The sequence below is a fragment of the Eubalaena glacialis genome, chromosome 1 (genome assembly GCF_028564815.1).
Source record: "Eubalaena glacialis isolate mEubGla1 chromosome 1, mEubGla1.1.hap2.+ XY, whole genome shotgun sequence".
Taxonomy (NCBI): Eukaryota; Metazoa; Chordata; class Mammalia; order Artiodactyla; family Balaenidae; genus Eubalaena; species Eubalaena glacialis.
In genome coordinates this window covers 62977487-62999517 of record NC_083716.1, presented here as the reverse complement: position 1 = coordinate 62999517, position 22031 = coordinate 62977487, and the positions used below count along the sequence as shown (strand labels likewise).

Here is a 22031-nt window from a genome sequence, read left to right as displayed (position 1 = left end):
GAGGCTCACTAGGTACTTTCCCAAATATATTCACTTTTCAAAAATTCCACCTTAGTTATTCAAACCCTTCTCCTCCTCCTTCTTGCCTGGGAGCTGCAGAATTGCCATAAAGCAGCCTGAAGCTTGCTCTGCCCAGTGGTAGGTCCCGTGAGCAGTTCAGAGATAACCAGGCATCCCCAGGTATCACCAACCCTTGAGTGCAAGGTAACTGGCACAGTTAGCATGGCTGCCCAGATCTCCTCAGTTCAAGGCCAAGCCTGACCCACCTGCTCAGGCCTCCTTGGGGTCTCTGAGCCCTGCGGCAGCACAGCTTGAGCACCTATTCCCGAGTGGCCTCCTAGCTCCTCTCCTATCTGAAGCTCACACCAGGTCTTCCAGCTGATGAGAGGGTCAGATGTCGTGTCATCCCCTCCAGAGTCCTGTCCCCGTCTTTCTTCTTCCCCTACTGTGAGGATGGGCTTCCTCATCGTTTTACTTCCTCAAAAAGCCCCCAAGCTTGTCCTTGCACGTGAATAGACTCCAGGAGGGTGGCCAGTCCATGGTGTTCCAAAAAAGCCAAACTCGGAATTCCAGATTGGACTCAACTCCTTCACTCCTGCCCCAGGAAGGCCATTTCTGCTCAATCTTATCACCCACCTCTAGCTCCATTTTCCAAAGACCTCTTTAAAACCTGCCTACTGTTGTGGCGGCTGGTTTTCTTTTCTTTTTGTCTATTTAATTACACTTTTTTTGGTTTGAGATAATTACAGATACATGTGCAGTTTTAAGAAATAATACAGAGAGATCCCTTGAACCCGTTACACGGTTTCCCCCAGTGGTGCAAAACTCTAGTGCAATATCACAACCAGGATACTGATGCTGATATAGGCAAGATTCAGAACATTTCCATCACCACAAGGACCCCTCATGTTGCTGTATTATAGTTATGCCCACTTCCCTTCTGCCCTCACCATTCTTTAACTCCTGGCAATACTAATCTGTTCTGCTATCTTATAATTTTGTCATTTCAAGAATGTTATATAAATGGAATCATGCAGTATGTCACCTTTTGAAATTGGCTTTGTTCACTCAGTACCTCCCAAATTCATTCAAGTTGTTGTATCTGCAGTGCATGCCTTTTTATTGCTGAGCAGTATGCCACGGTATAAGGGAGCTGGTTTTAAATGGACCACTCAAACATAGGCCTAAAAGCTTCCCAAGCACCGTATCCCAAGTAAAACAAGAATACTGGCATGTTCACCCGGCATCCACCCCTGGTCAACACGAGATCAGCAACCCTCCTGTCAGTATGGCCTTGCTGCTGAGCTAGGGTGCACACCGGCAGCAGCTCTGCTGTCTGAGGTGCCCGGAGGTGGCGCTCTCTAAGGAAGCTGGGTGCTCTCTGAGGCACGGCTCTCAATCTTCGATCACCTGGGGAGCTTTAAACAATTGATGCCCAAGCCATACCCAGACCAATTCAGTCATAATCTCTGGGTGTGGGACCCAGGCCTCAGCAATTTCTGAAACTCCAGATAATTCTCACATGCTGTCAGGGTCGAAACGCAGTGCTCAATCAGATTCAGCAAATGCACAACAGCATGCTACCCCTCTAGCCGCAGCAGACATCACCAAGCAGTCACCACACTCTTTTCCTGCGGAGATCGACCTTTTCAAACACGCTTCAGGCAGCCACTTCCAACTGATCGGCCTTGGCCCAGGAATTGAAATGACTCGCCCTCCCAGCTGAGAAGGCTGAAACCGTTTGGCAACTGCCATATCCAGGTGTATCTAGGCCTGGGACCTGATGCATTAGGTAAGCGGCCCTCCAAATCATGCCAGAAAGGAGGGTCCTTGGCCCGTAGTAATAGCGGCAGCAAAGCCACAGCAGGCAAGGATTTTCTGGGCTGGTTCCATGGGAAAAGGCAAAGTGAATCAGCCAGTGTCCTTCCCCTGTGGCAGCCTGCAGCCCAGCTGGGAGAGAGATGTGTGTGCAGAGTGTAAACCAACAGTGCCATCAGCATAGACAGGATCTGGCTCACACTGGTCCAGACCTGTAATAATGACCAGCCTGTGTGCAGTCCTCCTTATTTTCAGAGCCTCACACAAGTTTACCTGATGCTCACAACAACCCTGTGGGGCTGACCCAGGCTCGGAGCAGTTCAATACCTTGCTTAAAATCACCAGAGAGGGGACATGGGTTCGAGCCCTGGTCCGCGAAGATCCCACATGCCGCGGAGCAACTAAGCCCGTGCACTACAACCAACTACTGAGCCTGCGCTCTAGAGCCCGCGAGCCACAACTACTGAGCCCACGTGCCACAACTACTGAAGCCCGTGCTCCGCAACGAAGAGCAGTCCTCGCTCACCACAACTAGAGAAAGCCCACGCGCAGCAACGAAGACCCAACGCAGCTATTAATTAATTAATTAATTTTTAAAGTCACTAGAGAATAAATGGGAGAGCTGGCACCCAAACCAAGTCTGATTGCAAGTCCCCCCTGTCTAGTCCTCAGAGCAGTTAGACATTGACAGCCTGGACCTCTCTCCCCACCTTCAGACTCCGTCTCTCCTCTCCAAGGGCTGGGTATAGATGGACTCCTTCGTGGCCACTGATCAGCCCAGACAATAGCAGTAGTCAGTGTGGGCTAAGACCCAGGCTGCTCTCCTCTCTCCTACCGCTACCTCCCCTACAGATCTGGCGACTGGATGGTGGGCAGAACTCCCTGGTGAAAAAGAGAAGAGTCACAAGGAATAAAGCCCCTGCCTACTGTTAACAGGAAGGATTAAATGGGGGCTTGAGGAAACTGTGGGACTGCGGACCACCCTGGACGATCCAAATTCTGTATCCTCTGCATTGAAGACAGTAGGATTGGAAAAAAACCAGGGAGCAAAAGAAATTCTCCTCTCCATCTGTCCCTTACATGGACATTCTCCGGTGCAGAAAGTCTCCTTAGGAATGTCAGTCAGTAGGAGAAAGCAGGAAGGGGATCCTGGGCTTATGCATTGAGAGTTTTTCTCTTCCCAGTTATCTCAGAAATCCTGTCATGGTGGCTCAGCACCACAAAGGCTAATTTTGTACTTGCATCACATCTGATGCAGGTGGGGTGACTCTCCAAGCAGCAGCTCAGTATCTGGGCTGCTTCCACCTTGTATTAAGCTAGTTGGAACATTTGGCCTCCAGTCTTGCCACAGTAAGAGAACAGAGGACCTGGGGAATGTGTGGGATCATTTTAAGGACCAGGACTTGAAGTGGCTTATATCACTTTAACCTACATCCCCACAGGTCAGAACCTGGTCACTGGCCCAACCTAACTGCAGGAGGGGCTAGGGAAGGTAGAGGGCATGTGGGTACCTGGTGAGCACCAAGTTTCTGCCAGTTGTTTCCCTAGAATTTCACCCACACAATATATTATGGAACATTTGGTTCTTCAATCTAGTATGGGAAAAAGTGGCACCATGCATCATTTTGATTTGCCCTTATATGCTTTCTTTAGGCAACTGGCCTCAACCTATTTCTGCTGTAATACCCATGGCAGATTATGTTCACACTCAAGACACACTCCAATGGACTTGCCCAAATTTTCCCAAAATCCAAAAAACACTTTGTAGGAAAGCCCCAAGACTTTTAAAATTCTGGCTCTTATTCGTAAAAACATATAAAGGCATGTGAGTAACAATATAAAATTAGCCGTGTGAAGATCTTTGCCAGCTGTGGTGTGGAATGGATTGGCAGCCGTTCTGTGCAGTGTCCTAGGCTCTCTGTAAAACTACCTCCACTCTCGTTCATGAAAGCACAAGCCAAGCGAGGGAGAAAGGTAGAATTATAAGAACCTTGCATCCATTGCAGTTCTTTTCAAAAGCAATTTTTTTTTTCAAATTTTGATGCTTTAACTATTCTTAGTGACCTCACCATTAATTGTAATCTGTGGTGTTTTGTTCAGTAAAGGCCTTTATGTGTTAAATGAAAGGCTTGGAGGATGGATGTACAAGGCACATGTGCTTGAATGGAGGGTTTATGTAGGAGGAGACTTGGAATTTGGCTGGCATTGAGGGGTGATGTCAGCAGAATGGTAAGCTAAAGGGGGGTGAGGAATTTTGTTTGGTAGCCAGTAAGGATCCCGTAAAGTTGGAGGGGCAAACTGGTTTTATCTCACATGTCAGCTCTAATGGATTGGCACTGCACTGAGAAGGCTTATGAGGCTACATCTAGTCTCAGCTGAAAAGAGGACAATGATTGATTAGTGATGTCTGCCCCAGGCATAGGACTGCTGAGTGGAATGTGTACCATTTATTTGACATCCCTGTGCTGAAGGTTATTGAGCGGGCTAAGCTATGAGAGTCAGGGTGATAAAGTTTGGCAGGGCCATCACTAACCTGGGAGGCAGGAGACCTATGTAGTAGTTCAAGTTTTGTCACCATCCAGTTATGCCTTGGTCAAGCACTTCCCTTCTCTGAACCTGAATTGCTATAGATGAAAAATGAGGAAGGGTGGATAAGAAAATTTCCAAGCCCTTTCCAATCCTGACATTCTGCAGTTTTAGGGCAAAAGCCATGTTTTTCATGATTGGAAGGGTAGTGTATAGGACAGATTTCTCTTGGACCTTTCCAAAAGAAATGCACACTTGCACAGTTGAAGGCAAGTACAGCTAGAGTTGGAAAGCCGAGCTGCTTTGTGTAAGGCTGCTGGCCTGAGTCCCTGCTGACAGCATGATTTTGTCCTGGGGGCAAAATCCACTGGCATTCAACTTGACCTCAGCCTGACAGATCTGAGGCCTGATGCCTCTGTTCACCACAGCCAGAGTGGAGCTGGCTACTCCGCAGGGGTCCATTGTACCCCATGGCTTCTGTCATTCTGCAGCCACACTCCTGTCAGCGCACTCAGCACTTCCTGGAGATGCGGGGCCGTATGGAATTTGTGAGCAGCTCTGGCCTATAGGGAAGCTGGGGAGAGAGCATCCTTAAGGGTTCTGCCTATGGTGTTTCTGGGTCTCTCTCCGGCTGCTCTGCTGCTTCAGGGCTACAGGTGACTGCAGTGCCTGGGATGGGGAAAGTTAGCAAGTTTATCCCCAGATGAGGCTGAGAGTGAGGATGAGATGCCCAAAGCCAAATGCTATCCATAAATGAGCAGATGTTGGCTCTGCCTGAGGGGTGTTTCTAGCTGTGGTCAGATCAGGTTATCACCCTGGTATTTTTTTACTGAGACCCCCACCCCACTGCAACCATTCCAGTACTTGCCACTAGTCACAAGCCACAGAGTCTGCTGCATCTGTAAAGACAGGGTGAGTGGTTCCTTAGTAGGACCATTTATCACAACTTGGGCTTGGATTAAGCATTTCACTAGCATCTTATTGAATTCCTCATGACCACTGAGTATACAGTAGATGCTGTAAGTGTCCCATTTATAAATAATGAAACCACTCAAGTTTAAGTTCCTTTCCTAAGGTCACATGGCCTCAAAGTCAATATGTAAAAGCAAAGAAGTCAAGACAGTCACTGTATAATTTGTTCAGGCTTTTCCAAAATGTCTGTCTGTGTCTCTATGTCTGTCTCTCTGTCTCTGTCTCTTTCCCTCTCTCTATATATATATATAAAATCAATGGCATGTTAATCATCTTCCTCACTAACACGGGGGAAGAGAAACTACAAGAAACTCAGCCAATTCTTAAACACAGTTATGAATCCATTCATTCACCTCACAAACGTTATGAGCCCTGCCACGTGCCAGGCGCTGTGGGTGCAGCAGAGAACAGGAATGCTGTCCAAGGAAGGAACCAGGGATCCTCCTGGAGTCCTCTGTTGCCCTCCTTCACCCTGCCTATTGTTTATGAATTCATTTTTTTTTTTTTACTGTGGAAAATAGACATACCATAAAATGTACTATTTTAACCATTTTTAAGTGCACAGTTCAGTGGCATTAAGTGCATTCATGTTGTTGCGCCACCGTCACCACTATGCATCTCCAGAACTTTTTCATTTTCCCAAACTGACACTATGTCCTCATTAAACACCAACTCCCCATTTCCCCTCCCCCCAGGGCCAGGCAACCACCCTTCTCCTTTCTGTCTCTACGAATTTGGCTCCTCTAGGTACCTCATGTACGTTGAATCGTACGGGATTTGTCCTTTTGTGTCTGGCTTATTTCACTTCATAAGCATACTGTCCTCAAGGCTCATCCACGCTATGCAAGTCACAGGCACCACGCGGGTTTCCTTAAGGTTTCACGTGTCTGTCCTTCCTCTTGTCCACTCCGTCCCTGCTTGCTCAGGCAGCCTCCTCTCTCCTGGACCAGTGCAGAAGGGACAGCCTGCTCTCCCGGCCTCCAGTCCTTCCTTCTTCCAATGCATTTTCCACACCGCTTCCAAAGTAATCTTACATTTCTCTTTTTAAGCTTCAGATGAGATTTTAAAGCTTATTAATAAAGTGGTACATGTGCATGGTTGTCAAAAATTCAAATCCAAAAGGGTAGAAAGTGAAAAGAATCATCACTTAATACTCCATTTTTGTAGCTGCGCATCAGCGTTTTTAACCCCTGCCTGGCTTGCTTTCATTGAGCCAGTGCACCGCAGTTACTCAGCCAGCCCTGTCTGCTGAGACACGCAAGTCGCTTCTCACACGTTGGACTTCCAGAGCTGGGCGCACACCCTTGGCCACGACTCTCGGCCCACGTCCAGGTCGGTTCCAAACAAGCCAACAGACTCCTCACCAGGCTGCCTGGCTGCATGGCTGTGGGCCGCCCGGACTCCAGCCTCCGCTGCAGCTCCTGACTGGGCGAGGGCTGGAAAGCCCAGAGCAGTGGGTCGGCTCCGACGTGGCCCAGGGCCTAGGGTTCAGCGTGAGAGGCACGGGAGGTACCTGTGCGGATAGGGAGGCTGGGACTGTTCTCGGGGCCCGTATCCGCGCAGCCATCAGCGTTCTGCACAGGATGTGCTTCTCACACAGCTGAGCAGGCCCTGGTGAAGTGGCTGTGTCCGATGGGGGTAGAGAGTGTGCTGCCCGATACCCCCGCACAGCCAAACGGGGCCGAGGGGCAGCGGGGTCTGTCCCGGCCGGGGCTGGCTCCCTCTCAGTCTGTGGAGGCCCCACCCCCACCAGGCTGGCCTCAGCCCCGTGGTCCACCTCGTGGCTCTGGCCCACAGCTTCTCACGAGTTCTTGGATGCCCACTGCCACTCAGGTGACACATACCTCCACCTTTGGAGCACGTACTCTGGCTCTATCTTGGCTGAGGTTGGACATGTGCCCAAAAGGAAGTTTTAGATGGTTTGTTCTTGGGAGAGGAAGCTAGAGCCCTGGGATGTGAGGGACCTGGGGAGGAATGATAGCCCCGGGCTGCGCAGGGGAGCATCCATCAGCCAGGCCTCCATCCACTTCCTCGTTCTCTCATTCCTTCTCTCACTGGTTCATCCAACGGCTCCTGGCCATTTACTCTCTTGTCAGACACTAAGCTCGACAGCCCAAGCCATCTCTGGACGTCCCTTTGGGAAACAGAACCTTGCCTGGACAGGCCACTGGATGGACTCCTGCATCCCCCAAGCAGAGGTCACCTATGAGCACGTGTGCTCCTGCCCTCCGTCTCCACTCTAGGGGATCCAGAGACAACTCACAGAAAGCCCCCCGAGGTCTCCCTTCCCAGGCGTCTGGCGACACGGCATGGTTGGGGCAGCCTCCCGGCCCCCTAGGGCTGCAGCTCATGAGTAAGTTCAGAATTTTCCCACGATGGGCCTCACTGCTCACACCTCTGCCCAGGAGCCTCCTCCGTCTCAGCTCCTGGCCTCCCTTGGCTCAGGCGGCTCCTCCTCCTGCCCAGTGGAAAGGCTGTGAGCAGGGCCTGCCACAGCTGAGGCCCCAGTCCCCACTGTGCTCTTGGCCCCGAGCAAGCCAAGGGAGGGGAGTGGAGCTTTGCTGCCTGATGCAACGTCGGGCAGGGCCCATCCCTTATCAGAGCGCCGTTCACAGCAGACTCTGGGACCCCACCTCCCCCACGGGAGGCAGCGGCGGGCCCAGGGCCTGCCTGGGAGCCATCCAAGTAGACAACTGTTCTCTTGTGAAGGCCCCTTGCCAGGTCACGAGGGAGGCCTGAGCAGAAAGGCCTCCGAGGGGAGAGCCGGGTAGGGGAGCTGGTGCCTAGAGTTTTGGGCCTCAGATCACAGCCTGCTTTCTTTCCAGTGCTCCCTCACTGAGATTGCCTGGGATGCCTTCGCTGGTTTCTGCCCTCCCTACTGTTAGCACATAGCTGGAGAGACTTGGAACTGAAAGCCACAAGGCCTAGTTTCTTTATCCTCAAAAAGGCATCCCGGGTTGATATAATTCAAGAGACTGATGTATGTGAAGCCCCAAGCGCCAAGGTTTGCCCATAGTACACACTCGTAGCACACACATGTAGTATATACGTGTAGTATCCACTCAGCCCATGCTTGTAGTACACACTCGGCATATAATCAGTGCACACCCACAGCACAGGTCACAGCGCACACATATGCTTCACTCAGGGAACAATGGCTTTTTCTTCTTCCTCTTTGTATTTTCCATCAACTTAGAATGATTAAGCATCTCACAGTGGGCTAAGTGCTTTGGAAAAGGCATCCATCTATTCATTCTACAAAAATTATGAGACACCTACTATGCCTGGTGCACATGGAGCAGGGCATTGGGCATACAAAGATGAAGCAGACAGAGAGCTCTCCCCTCAGGGAGCTCACATTCCAGTGACTGAAACAGGCAGCAAACAAGTACATTTCCATCCCGGAAGGAAATAAAGCAGGGTGCTGAGAGGGAACATGATAGGGAGAGGGGAGATGGTCAACATTAGGTCAGTGGTCAGGGAAGGACTCCGGAGGAGGGGACATTTCAGCTGAGTACTGAGTATAACTGGGCCCAGGACGGCTGCCCCACTCCCCACTGCATCCAGGCAGAGCTGGGCTGGCACATGCCCCTGGCCTTCTTCAGCACTGACCCTGGTGCCCTGGAAATATGACCTCCACTGGCATCCCAGCAGGGACATACCACCTTTTCCTTTGGCTATCACAATTTCCTTTTGCTGGTGTTGGGGGGAGGAAAGGTATCAAGTACTCCCCTGGGAGATGGCATCCGTCAAGAAAAGGAAGAGATTTTTCATTCTTCCCATGAGCTAAGTAAGGGGGGCACCACGGGTTTGGGGAGGGAGGTAGCACAAAGTTTTGTCCAGTGTCACAGATATCACAGACACACTTCTTGCAAAGGGCCTCCTGCAGGCCAGGTTCTACCTGAGTGACCCCCATCCCAGCCCTGTCCTCGTCCCTCATGACCTGTGACTTCCTGGCATCTGTGACCCTCTGCTACCCCCAGGTCTAAACCTCTCTCGCCTGCCTGCCCACTTGCCTGCTGGCCTGCCAAAGCTAACCCTAGGGGTAGCCTGCCTGGGCAGGGCAAAGGAGCCAACAGCCTGCCTGCGGTTTCATTTGGAGGCAGTTTTCACCCTTGTGTCTTCCTTTTAGGGCAATGTCGTGAAGGTTCTCAGGAATCTGGTATTATTCGGGGGGTGAGGGGGCTGGGACAGCGACTCAAAAATAGAAACAGTGCCCGGAAGGGAGGGGAGGAGAAGGTTCAGGATCTTTGTCATCGAGGCAGCCAAAGTTCTAAATCTTACCAAAGATGTTAGACCCAAAAGAGAGAGGACAGTGAACGCAACTCCCCCTGGGCCACACCTGCCTTTTCTCCCCCTCCCATGTACCAGATACTGCTCCTCACAGCAACTTTATGCAGTAGGAACCACCCTTTCCATGCTACCAGTGAAGAAAGTGAGGCCCAGAGAGGTTAAGTCACTTATACAATGCCACACAGCATGGTAGACATGCAGAAAGGACGAGAGCCCAGGACTTTTGGTCCTAGCTCCTTCTGCTTCCCTCACATCATCAGACCCAGGCAACTCTCAGCTGAGAGCCAAGAGGGAAGAAAGCCAGGATTTCAACGCTTTGTGCTCTGCAGACTCAGTACTGGGGCTCACCCTCCCAGCAAGATAGGTGGCCTCGTATCCCACCACAGGCTAAACTGGGTGCATGGGGAACATGGCCCTGCCCAGCATTCTGCAAATGAATGCTGACAGCCTTCCAGGCACCAGCTTCAACGGGTTGACTCACCAGTGGTTTGCTGGGCAGCTGATATGTGGTGGGTGCCATTCTAGACGCTGGTCCTGACTTCAGAGAACTTGCAGTCTGGGAATGGGAGACAGACAGACCATCAGCTGGAAAGCCCAACCACATGTGCTATGGTGGGGGTGGGGGGGTGTCACTGTGGAACATCAAGAGGCTGGAATGACGTAGATCCGGGAGGGGTGATCAGGCTACTGCTGGAGGAACCTTGGGCAAATTAATTAATCTCTCTCAACCTCAGTTTCCTCATCTGTAAAATGGGATGGTCGCTACCTAATAGGGCTTTTGTGAAATGAGGAAATGCAAATCAAGTGCTTAGCATGACACCAGGCATAGAGTAGTAACTTTATAAATTTCAATAAATTTCATCTACCCATATCCTTCTAGTTGACTCTTTCAACCAGAGTGTAAGCCCCATGAGGGCATGGGCCGGGTCTGCTTGTGCACTGCTGTATTGCCTGTGCCTAGAATGGCACATAGTAGGTGCTCAGAAAATATTTGTTTAATGAGTGCATAGGAAATGGCCCAGAAGAATTAGGAAGAGGCAAAAATATTCAGTTGCCCTTGAACTGGCCTTGCAGCCCTCTTCCCTCCTGGCTCCTCTCCAACTACTCACACTCACAAAGCACCCCAGCATTCTGCCAGGGAGAGCTGCCCACTGCCCCACCACCACTCTGCCCTGCACAGCTGAGGAACTCCACTCCAGCTGCCAGGGTACACATCTGTCTTCTCACAAGCCTCACTGCTTTCTCCAGAGGGTAGATTTTCTGGCTGTCCCTAAAGCCACTTCCACTGTGTGATGAAGGTACAGCCCTGGGACCCTCCTTTCTGCCCTCCCACTCCCCCATGTCATCAGCTTGGAAGAAATCCATCTTTCCCAGAAAGAAGGATGGTCCTGGATGTCCTGCACAAGGTCACAGTAAGATTTTTCCAAACTTGGAGTAGACTGTCTCCCATGGATGAGGGTCCTCGTGGAGAAAGGGATAGACTTTTGGAAGAGGGGGTTGTGCTGGAATCTTGGGGCTTGTGGTACAGGACAGTGTGTGTGTGATGGTGAGGACGAGTGAAAGAAATGGTGATTCAGGCTCCACTGGGCAATGGTGTTTTTACTCCAGCTTTAAAAAATATATACACTTTGCGTCAAGAGTCATTTATTCCTTTAACCATTCTGTCATTTAGCAGCCGTGCATGAGTGTCTCCTGTGTGCCTGGCTCAGTGCTAAGGGATAATGAGGGACCCAGACAAACTCCCTGCCCTCCACAAAGGGATGATCAGCACTGAACAAGTCATTACAAGTGGGCCTGCTTTATGACAAAGTCTCAGGTGCTAAAGGGAGTCTTTGTACTGTGGCGGGGCCGAGGGGGCCCTAACCTATCCCAGGGAAGCTGCCTGATGAAGCTGAGACCTGAAGGCCGAGGCCATGTGAAGGATTTTGTTAGAATTCACATGCTATGGTGGAAAACCTTTAATTTTTAAAAATTTATACATCCAGGACTTCCCTGGTAGCACAATGGTTAAGAATCCACCTGCCAATGCAGGGGACACCGGTTCAATCCCCGGTCCGGGAAGATCCCACATGCCACAGAGCAACTAAGCCCGTGTGCCACAACTACTGAGCCTGCGCTCTAGAGCCCGCGAGCCACAACTACTGAAGCCCGCGCACCTAGAGCCCATGCTCCGCAACAAGAGAAGCCACCGCAATGAGAAGCCCATGCACCACAACGAAGAGTAGCCCCCGCTCATCGCAACTAGAGAAAGCCCGCGCGCAGCAACGAAGACCCAACGCAGCCAAAAAAACAAAAACAAAAATTATACATCTGCATGGTAAAATTTCTAATAGTGCACAATGTTACACAGCAAACGTTAAGACTCACCCCACCCTTCTCTCCTGACCTACCCGTCCCTTTGTTACAGGCCTTGTGACTGTGTCACAGTCCACTTTTCTCTCCCTTAATTTTTTTTTTTTCAAATGGGATCATACTACATCAGAGGTTCTCAACCTGGGATGATTTTGCAGCTCCCCCCTGCCCAGAGGACATTTGACAATGTCTGGAGATATTTTTGATCGTCACATCTGAGCAAAGGGGATTCTACTGTTATCTAATGAGTAGAGGCCAAGAATGCTGTTAAACATCCTACAAGGCACAGGACAATCCCCACAACAAAGAATTATCTGATCTAAAATGTTATTAGTGCTGACATAAAAAAGAACGAAATAATGCCATTTGCAGCAACATGGATGGACCTAGATTGTCATACTGAGTGAAGTAAGTCAGACAGAGAAAGACAAATATCATACGATATTGATTATATGTGGAATATAAAAAAAGGGTACAAATGAACTTATTTACAAAACAGAAATAGAGTCACAGATGTAGAAAACAAACTGATGGTTACCAAGGGGGAAAGCGGGGGGATAAATTGGGAGATTGGGATTGACATATACACACTACTATATATAAAATAGATAACTAATAAGGACATACTGTATAGCACAGGGAACTCTGTAATGACCTATATGGAAAAAGAATCTTAAAAAGAGTGGATATATGTATACGTATAACTGATTCACTCTGCTATACAGCAGAAACTAACACAACATTGTAAATCAACTATACTCCAATAAAAATTTTTTAAAAAGTCAATAGTGCTGAGGCTAAGAAACCCTATCCTATATAAACACACTATGTCTGCAGCTTGCTTATCTATAATATATATACATGATTTATATATAAAATTATAACATATTGGGTTGGCCAAAAAGTTCATTTGGCTTTTTCTGTAACATCTTATGGAAAAACCCGAGCGAACTTTTTGGCCAGCCCAATATATAGTAGATTATTCACATCAGCATTACTAGATCCACCACATTATTCTTTGTGGCTGCATAATAATCCATTGCTTGCTCCATCATATTTTATTTAGATTGTTTCACTCTTTTGCTATTGCAAACATGTTTATTGCAAGGAGTATTCTTTTCATACACTTGCCTTTCAGTCATGTGTGAGGTCAAAGGAAGTGAGGATGGAAGTGACATGGACGAATCAGAAGGTTCATTGGTATTTTGAATGACCTCATTTCAAGTCTCTGGGGCATAGTCCATTGGGAGAGTGGGTGTGGGGTTCTGGCACAACAGGGCTGTGGTCCCCAAAAGTCTGGTGGAAAAGTTCCTGTTTGTTCTCATCTGCAGACAAGGGTGTCCTGACCGCTCATCTCTCCACAGGACCAGGTGTCCCCCACCTGAACGACGAGCCAGGTCCTGAGTGATGGCCCCAAGCTGAGTGCCCATGGCCCCACACTTCCCCATGGAGAAAGGACTCACTTTGCCCCAGGACTGCCGACACTTTCTGCACAGCCTGAGAATGAGGAGCAAATATGCCCTTTTCCTGGCTTTTGTGGTGGTGGTTTTTGTCTTCATTGAAAAGGAAAATAAAATCATATCAAGGTGAGGGATGCAAGCACAAGTCTTCCCTATCAAGGTGGGGTGGGTGGGGGCAGAGAGGTAGCTATAGGGCTCTCTGTGGACCTACAAAGGCAATCCCTCAACCAGTAATCATCAGACCTCTCCTGTGGCCAGGCAGTAGGTCATGCCCATGTCCTCATGACTGCACAGCTGTGAGACTTGGGCTCCAGACTCAGGCAATTTGAGTTGGAATCCTGATTCTGGCACTTTTTTTTTTTTTTTTTTTTTTTTGGCCGCAGCACACCTTTCAGGGTCTTAGTCCCCCCACCAGGGATCGAACCCATGACCCCTGCAGTGGAAGTATGGAGTCCTAACCACTGGACCGCCAGGGAATTCCCCTGATTCTGGCCCTTTCTAGCTGTGACAGCTTAGACAAATTATTTCACTTTTCTGTCTTAAGTCCCTCTTCTGTAAAATGTGACTAATGATGGGGCCTGCCTTGTTGTAAAGATTAAATAAGAAAATGTAAAAGCATTTAGCCCTGTGCCTGACACACAGTTGGTGTCCTGTACTTGCTGGCCATGGTTATTATTATTAATTAACTTCCTGGCCTAGGATGATGCCTCACATTAACAGCATATCTCCTATACCAATCTGAAGTCATGGATGAAGGTGAGGCAGGGTCCTGGTACAGATACCCTGGTGGGCAGGGCTGCCATGTTCAGCTGCCCAGGTTGTGCACTGTTCAACTCCAGGGGTGTGCACTCACAACGGCTACGCTGGGTGCTGCCCCCTAGAGTTGGCAGTGCACCGCTGTGTGCAGTGGCCCTGCTAGTGGGCCTGCTAGACACAGAAAGATTTCACAGACCTTCTCTCCCAAGCACAACCCCTGCAAGAAAGCATCAACCAGGATGGGTAGGTTAGGAATAGGGCTATGTAGTAGGCACTATGTCAGTGCCCTGCCTGGGTTCCTTAGCATGGACTGCTCCAGTTTGTGCCTACTGGGTCCTACTGCAAGCTTCTGCAACTCTCCACCTGAGGGCATTCTCTCCACCTGCACACTGGCAAGCCACAAGTCCTGGGGAGTAAATGCCTCTGGGAGCAGCCCGCAGTCAAGGCCAGCTGGGAGCTTCACACCCCTTGGGTAGAGAATCCTGAGGTGTGTTCTATCTACCCCATCTCCTGGGGTTCCTCCAGCAGAGCGATTTGGCCACAGGGGTAGCCTGCTCACCCTTATGGACTTCCTCTCCTCCCTGCCTCACTTCCCTACCCCTCTACCCGTTCTTCCTGTGATCAAGTCCCAAATAAACTACTTACACTCAAATCCTTGCCTCAAAGTCGGCTTCTGGGTGATTATCCTGGGATACTCCTCAGGGTGGCACAGGGGATGGAGTCCCCAGTCCGTCACTGACCCCGGTATCCCTCTGTTCTCACAGGGTCTCGGACAAACTGAAGCAGATCCCCCAATCCCTGGTAGATGCCAATAGCACCGACCCAGCCCTAGCCTTGGCCGAGAACGCATCCCTCCTGTCCCTGAGTGAGCTGGATTCGGCCTTCACGCAGCTGCAGAGCCGCCTGCGAAACCTCAGTCTGCAGCTGGGCGTGGCGCCGGCAGAGGAGGCTGAGGAGGAGACCGCAGAGTGGGAGCAGGGGCAGCAGCAGGAGTCCCGCCCACCCGCCGAGGCCCCGCCCCGGCGCCACTTGCTCCTCATGGCCACCACCCGCACGGGCTCCTCGTTTGTGGGCGAGTTCTTCAATCAGCAGGGCAACATCTTCTACCTCTTCGAGCCGCTGTGGCACATCGAGCGCACGGTGTCCTTCGAGCAGGGCGGCGCCAACGCCGCGGGCTCGGCCCTGGTATACCGCGACGTGCTCAAGCAGCTCTTCCTGTGCGACCTGTACCTCCTGGAGCATTTCATCATCCCGGCACCCGAGGACCACCTGACCCAGTTCGTGTTCCGCCGGGGCTCCAGCCGCTCCCTCTGCGAGGACCCCGTCTGCACGCCCCTCGTCAAGAAGGTCTTCGAGAAGTACCCCTGCAAGAACCGCCGCTGCGGCCTCCTCAACATGACGCTGGCCGCCGAGGCCTGCCGCCGCAAGGAGCACATGGCAATCAAGGCCGTCCGCATACGGCAGCTGGAGTTCCTGCAGCCGCTGGCCGAGGACCCCCGCCTGGACCTCCGCGTCATCCAGCTGGTGCGCGACCCCCGCGCTGTGCTAGCCTCCCGCATGGTGGCCTTCGCCGACAAGTACGAGACCTGGAAGAAGTGGCTGGCCAAGGGACAGGACCAGCTGAGGGAGGAGGAGGTGCAGCGGCTGAAGGGCAACTGTGAGAGCATCCGCCAGTCCGCTGAGCTGGGCCTGAGGCAGCCGGCCTGGCTGCGGGGCCGCTACATGCTGGTGCGCTACGAGGACGTGGCCCTTAGGCCACTGCAGAAGGCCCAGGAGATGTACCGCTTTGCAGGCATTCCCCTGACCCCGCAGGTGGAGGACTGGATCCAGAAGAACACCCAGGCGGCGCACGACGGCATCTACTCCACTCAGAAGAACTCCTCGGAGCAGTTTGAGAAGTGGCGCTTCAGCATGCCCTTCAAGCTAGCGCAGGTGGTCCAGGCTGCCTGCGGCCCCGCCATGCGCCTCTTCGGCTACAAGCCTGTGCAGGACGCCGCCTCACTCTCCAACCGCTCCGTCAGCCTGCTGGAGGAGCGCGGCACCTTCTGGGTCACGTAGGGGACCCGGGGCGTTGAGCACCCCTCCTGGTGAAAGTCCCGCCTTGCCTGCCTCACCCAGGCCAGCTGGGAGACTGCAGCGCCGCCGCAGGGGTGGGCAGGAAGACGTGCAGGGCGTAGGTGGCGCCTGCGCTGTAGAAGTAGGCCCCCAGCCCGCTCGCTTCCCCGCAATAGCTGTGGGCCTGGAGCTTCCCGCTGAGAACAGGACAGTGGCCGGTCCTTTTGAGGGCTGTCAAACCCAGAACTAAGGGGCTGTGGTCTCCTGAGCAGGCCCAGGCAGGCCCGAGCCTATGGACAAGCCTTTCTCTCCTCTCCCTCCCTCTCTCTCTCCCTCTCTGTCTCTCTCTCTCTCTCTCTCTCTCTCACACACACACACACACACACACACACACACACACACACACACAGAAATATACATGAAACACACATAGGTGCCTGTAGACCCTGTGGGTCAGAGTCCACAAATATTTAACAACCGAAAGGGGTTTCAGACACTGACTAGTCACAGTCAGACCCCCTGCTGTACTCAGTGTCAACCTTTCAGTTTCTGAATTTCTCCATAATCCCGTGTAGCATCTGGGTGGGTCCCTGGGGAGAGGTGAAATCAGCTCTATATAGAGCTACAAAACAAACATACACATATAAAGACAAATACCTACACTCACACCACACGCACAGGCAGAAGAACATAAAAACACAAACACACACACACAAAAAATCTTCCCCATTGCTTTATGCTTTATCTGTATCACACACTTAAAGAAAAGCCTCTGGTTACCTTTTTAGAGTTATTCGGGGAAGGGGGAATGATATACGGTCATGGGCCATGACCCTGTTCCCCATCCAAGTTTGAGGCTGAACGGTGGATACAGAACTGCCAAGTCCATGGCCTCTGCCCACCTTAGATTCTCGTGGCTACCTCCCCTGACCCATTCATGTCCTTGCTGCTAGCAGGCAGCATGGTTTGAAATGGCATGGCTGACCCTCGTGTGATTGCAGCCCGAAGGCCCTGTCCTAGCTCAATTGGCTCCCCAAGAGCAGGTCCGTATTTGAAAGCTGCCTCAAGCGTGACGGGCAGGAGCATCAGTGGTCCCTGGAGGCAAAAGGCAGCTCGTGAGTCCTGTCATTTCCAGCCAGGCCTCTGTGGGGCAAGGCCCAGAAGGAAATACAGAGTGCTCTTGAGGGAGAAGTCACATCAGGATACCCCGTCCCCTGAGAAGACAGGGGAAAGAGGTCAGCCACATGGTTGGTCATCATGGTTATGTGGTTAGTGTCTGGAATTCCTCATTTAGGGCTCTGGGAAGAGTATTGCTCAATGTGGGATGGGGTGAGTGTTTTTATTTTTTATTTTTTTAAAGTTATTTATGGTTTGGTTTCTTGTGGCTGTGTTTTCAGGTTTGTTTCTGCAGGAGTGCTGCTTGGAAGCATTGTGGGCTTGAGGGGCTGAGGGGGGCCGGGAAGACCAGTGGGGAGCACTTTGGCTCCTGCTGGAGGAAGAGGAGGAGGAGCCTTCCCCCAGAAGAACCAGAGACGAGGTGGCCACATGGCAGCCCACAGTGCCCCACGGGCTTTTCTGTTTGATCCCATGTGGAACAAATCTCAGAAACCAGTGGCGTTCTTTGCTGAGTGTCCAGAGGCAGCATAAATTAGCAATCCTCACCCCCTCCCCAAGAAGAGGCCAGATTTGAACATCTCTCCCAGGTCCTAACATATTTCCTGGGGCGTCAGGGACCTATGACCAAGCAGCAGATGTCCCCACAGTGGAAGCGTTTCCCCCATTCCCACCCCAAACTGGGGAGCAGAACTCAGTACCACCTCAGAACTTGCAGAAAGCATCAGCAGTTCACTAAGGGCTGTTTCTGATTTCCTGGACAACCTCTGTATCAGATCCGTCTCATTGTCAAGCCCAGAGGGCTGAGTTTTGTTTTGAGTATTATGGGGAGCAGGGAAGTACAGGATCTGGGTCCAGCTAGTGTTGCCATAGGGAAGAGGGAGGTGTGTCCTGGCAGGAAGCCAGCCTTTGAAAAGGTGAGGACAGTGGCCATCTTGTGGGATCCATTACAGTCAGTGCGTTTGAGCTGCTGGGTCTCCATCACCATGGATTCAGCCAGTCGAGGAAGTCTCTAGGTTTTCTGTTCCAAGAATAAATTGTGCCGGGAAATGGCTCTAATTTGGGGTCCAAAGGGACTCCAGCTCTGAAAACTTGATCCTGGGGCAGAGTGGGGCCAGGATGGTTCTGGCAGGCCCAGAAGTACTGGCCAGTCTTCCCCAGCCCTTGCCCTGCTCCCTCCACTGTTCCCCACCTGGGGGTGGTAGGGGGCAGGCACCTCTATCCAAGGCCCTTTCTGGTTCCTGGGGCCCTCCTAGTGTGGACTGCAGACTTCTTCCTTCTTCCCTTCCTATGCCTCTGGGGCCAAGGCCTCCACCCCTGAGCTCTGAGGACTATGCCGAGAATGGACCTTTGGGACTTCTCAGGACATTAACAATTTGTACACTGCAGGTTGACTTAATTTATTTATTTTGTGAAAAAGAAGAGACAGAAAATATTTTATTTTTTGCAGGGACTCAAAGCTGTACCCAAATCAAAAAAGACAATAATAATAGAAACCATTCACTTCGTACATACAAGGACACTCCAAGACGATTCAGAATACACGAGAGGACAAAACTGAGAGCGTGAGAGTCACGATGGCCGCAGGGTATTTTTTTAGCTCGGTTTCCTCTTGTTGATTTGAATATGTGACAGTAAGGCCCTTTCTGCTATATTACCTTTGTCCAGGTATCTGAAATAGGACACAACTCAAGAGAGGGTTGCCTTGGGCTCAGCAATGCTCTGGGAACCCTTGGGGTTTAGGGAGGAGAGGGAGGGATGACTACTGACTCTACACTCCATGGGACCTGGTCGGAGTAACGTGTGAGGGGTTTTCAGCAGGGAGCTGGGCTAGGGGAGGTGGTCCAGCTGGGAGCTAGTGCCTCCTTTTCCAGCAAGGCCAGCCCTGGCTTCTCTGCTCCCTCTGGCCCCCACGAGCCTTCCCCTCCACAGCACCCACCTGCCCGGAGACAGAGGGAGTGTTGAGGCCTCACCTCCGCCCGCCACCAGCTTCCCCGGAACAAGAGGCTCATTCAGCAATGAGCGTTTATTCGTTTTTCTTTTTCTTCATGAAGACCTCTTTAGCCCAGCCTATAAAAATAGTTCAGAACTTTCCAGGCCTTGGTGAGACAGGGCAGTGTCCAACACCCTCAGACTGTCGCCACTGCTGCCCATTCCTGGCTTCTCCTCTGGGCCTTGTTTATAAACCTTGGAGTGGATGAGGACATGGGGGGAAGGGTCTTTGGGAGCAGGATTTTTTGGGGGGGGGTCAGGATTCCTGAGTCCCATGAAGAGGGAAAAAGAAGCAGATGTGCAGATCTCTGTAGCACGGCCCTTGCAGGTTATCACCAACTTATTACTAAGGTTGAGAGACATAAGCAAATTCTAGCCCTCTGTCCCTTTATGTGATGCACTCACTTGAAAATAAGTAACTAAATGAACAGGAAAAAAAAAATGTTTGTCTGCCAGCACCCTCAGCCTGGGAGCTATGCCAGAGGCTGGTCTAATGGGGCAGCTGCTGACCAAACCCTTAAGAGCAGAGGACCCAACCAACCCATTACAAGAACATCTTTCCCTTCCACCTCTGCTTTCTGAATGAGCTCCTGGAGGTCCCTGTCCCAGAAGACGTATGCTTGGCCTAGAGAGCAGACAGGAGATGTAAGCATCAGATGGTCTGGTCCTGACCCTGACGGTCTCTTCCAGCCCTGATTGACTATGAGGCCTAACCCTTCAGAGGCCCTGGATTATGAAGGACAGGGGCAGAAGACTGGATGGCTGTGTCCCCAAGGCAGTCCTCTCCCACTCCCATCCCCAAAGGCTGAAAGCAAAGGTGGGTCTCAGAGGGATGGGTTCCTGAGGCAGGGAGAGTGGGGTGGGGGAATAGATGCCTGCAGAGGATGCTCCTTCTTTAAACTTGTGGAGTCTGACGAGCTCCAAGAAGTGGATCTAGTTAGTCTGCACAAATTTACAGAAGGAGCGTCCTCTGAGTTCCAAAGTTAATGGGTTTGCCTGTGAAGATTCCTAGCACATGGTCCAGCTAGAAGGGAGGGAGGCGGCCCAGGGTTTCCTGAATGTAGCCACATGGCCTTTCAACTGCCCAGGGTTTCAGAAGCGTGGAAGCTGCTCTTTACCTCAAAAGGATGAAGCAATATTGGCAGCTCAGATGTCTTAAGAACTTAAAGATCCTAGGGTCTTGTGACCTTTGTCATTCCATACTGTGCATGGGGGACTAATTAGTTATGTGTTTCCAAGATTACGTGGTGCCATCTTCAGGGCCTAGCTCATATTGTAGACCACGTATTTTATTTGTATTTATTTGTCAAGTAAAATGACCTATGTTCCTGGCTGCTTCTAACATTGGGCTTGAACTGGTCACCCCCTAAAGTCTCCCTTTCATCTGTACTTTCTAGGGCAAGTCTGCCTGGCTCCCCTGCTCCCTCCTGGTTCCTGCAAATTCTTTTTTGCCAAGAATTTTGGCCCTCTGTCATGTTTCATGGCCGCATAGTACAGGATACCCCTTCATGGCCATACGTGGCCATGGTATGTACATATGTGTCCACACGTGTGTATGTGTAACATGTAGCTCAGCCTGCTTGGCCATGTTGCTCCCAGCCCCCTTGCCATCAATGTCCCAGATGTTCTTGTCGTGGCTACAATCTCCTGGAAACACAGGGGCTGCCTTCAGAAAGCTGGTGGCCACCACCAGTCAGGATCTTCTCTGCAGAACAGAATGTGAACCCATCACCTGATGGCTTACTTGATTTATTTAATTAAAAATGAAAACGCGCAATGAGCAGAATCTGAAGTGTCTCTGTCCTCTTTTTTGCGTTTATTCTCAGCAGGAATTGGGTTGTAAAAATTTAACAGAAAAATTTGTACGTCAATTATATCTCAATAAAGCTGGAGTGGGGAGGGGAATAGGAAAAAAAAAAAGTAACAGGGAAAAAAATTAGCAGCAGTAGGAAAGGGGTAACTTCCAGCATGAAGCAGGTCAGAAAAACTGCCTACTCTTGAGGGGTGAAAGGCACAAGGGAAGCATGGATAAGTGCAGAGGGTGTGATGAATGTTCTTTTACCAGAATGGCAGAGCTGGTGATAACTGTTTGGAGTTGGCTACAAGGATGAGGTCTGAGAGATAAATACCCAGGCATTGTCGGGCAGGGACAAGAATATTAGCTAAAGGTCAGGGGACCTGGGGACAAGTCCCAGCCTTGCCACTCTCTGGCCCTGTGACCTTGGGCAAGTCACTTCCCTTAATCTGTACCCCAGTTTCCCTTAGAATGAAAGGTGTAATTAGTAGTTGACAAGCATGGTTCCAAAAAAGGCCCTTTAGGGATGGATTCAAGTCAGTTGAAAGGGCAGGCAATGCTCTCACTCAAAGCAACTGTGCGTTGATTCACTTCACATGTTGAAAGAGTGCTTAAGATTTCATCTGGCCTTCAACAAGATCTCAAAAATCACCTGAGATTGCCAAGAACCCTTTCAGCTAAGAAATTTAATGCAATTACATTGCTGTATCAGTCATTATCAACTTAGTGCAAATTAAATTTCCACGCTTTTGTTTCCTAACAGCCACCTGGAGGGAACGGGCATTTCCTCAGGGAAAAGGGCGAGGGTTCCTTTTGGAACACAGGAAGACAAAGCTGGTGGAGCTTTGTGGGTTTGGGGACAGACGGGAAGTAGGAACAGCAGCAGCCATGAGGAGGCA

The 22031-nt window shown here is 50.8% G+C and overlaps 1 protein-coding gene across 3 annotated transcripts in view; it reads left to right on the top strand.

Moving 5' to 3' along the window:
* CHST3 (carbohydrate sulfotransferase 3) overlaps positions 1 to 16625 on the top strand; it is a 36590-nt gene extending 19965 nt beyond the window's left edge. For 2 of the 3 annotated variants that reach the window (XM_061181145.1, XM_061181136.1), the window contains exons 2-3: positions 13326 to 13547; positions 14942 to 16625. In XM_061181145.1, coding sequence (XP_061037128.1) covers positions 13390 to 13547; positions 14942 to 16235 — 1452 coding nt within the window. In that variant the 5' untranslated portion in view covers positions 13326 to 13389 and the 3' untranslated portion in view covers positions 16236 to 16625. Of the gene's footprint in view, positions 1 to 7632; positions 7670 to 13325; positions 13548 to 14941 lie in introns of those variants that run through there. The other variant, XM_061181153.1, reaches the window with a different exon arrangement.
* Positions 16626 to 22031: the final 5406 nt, after the last annotated feature.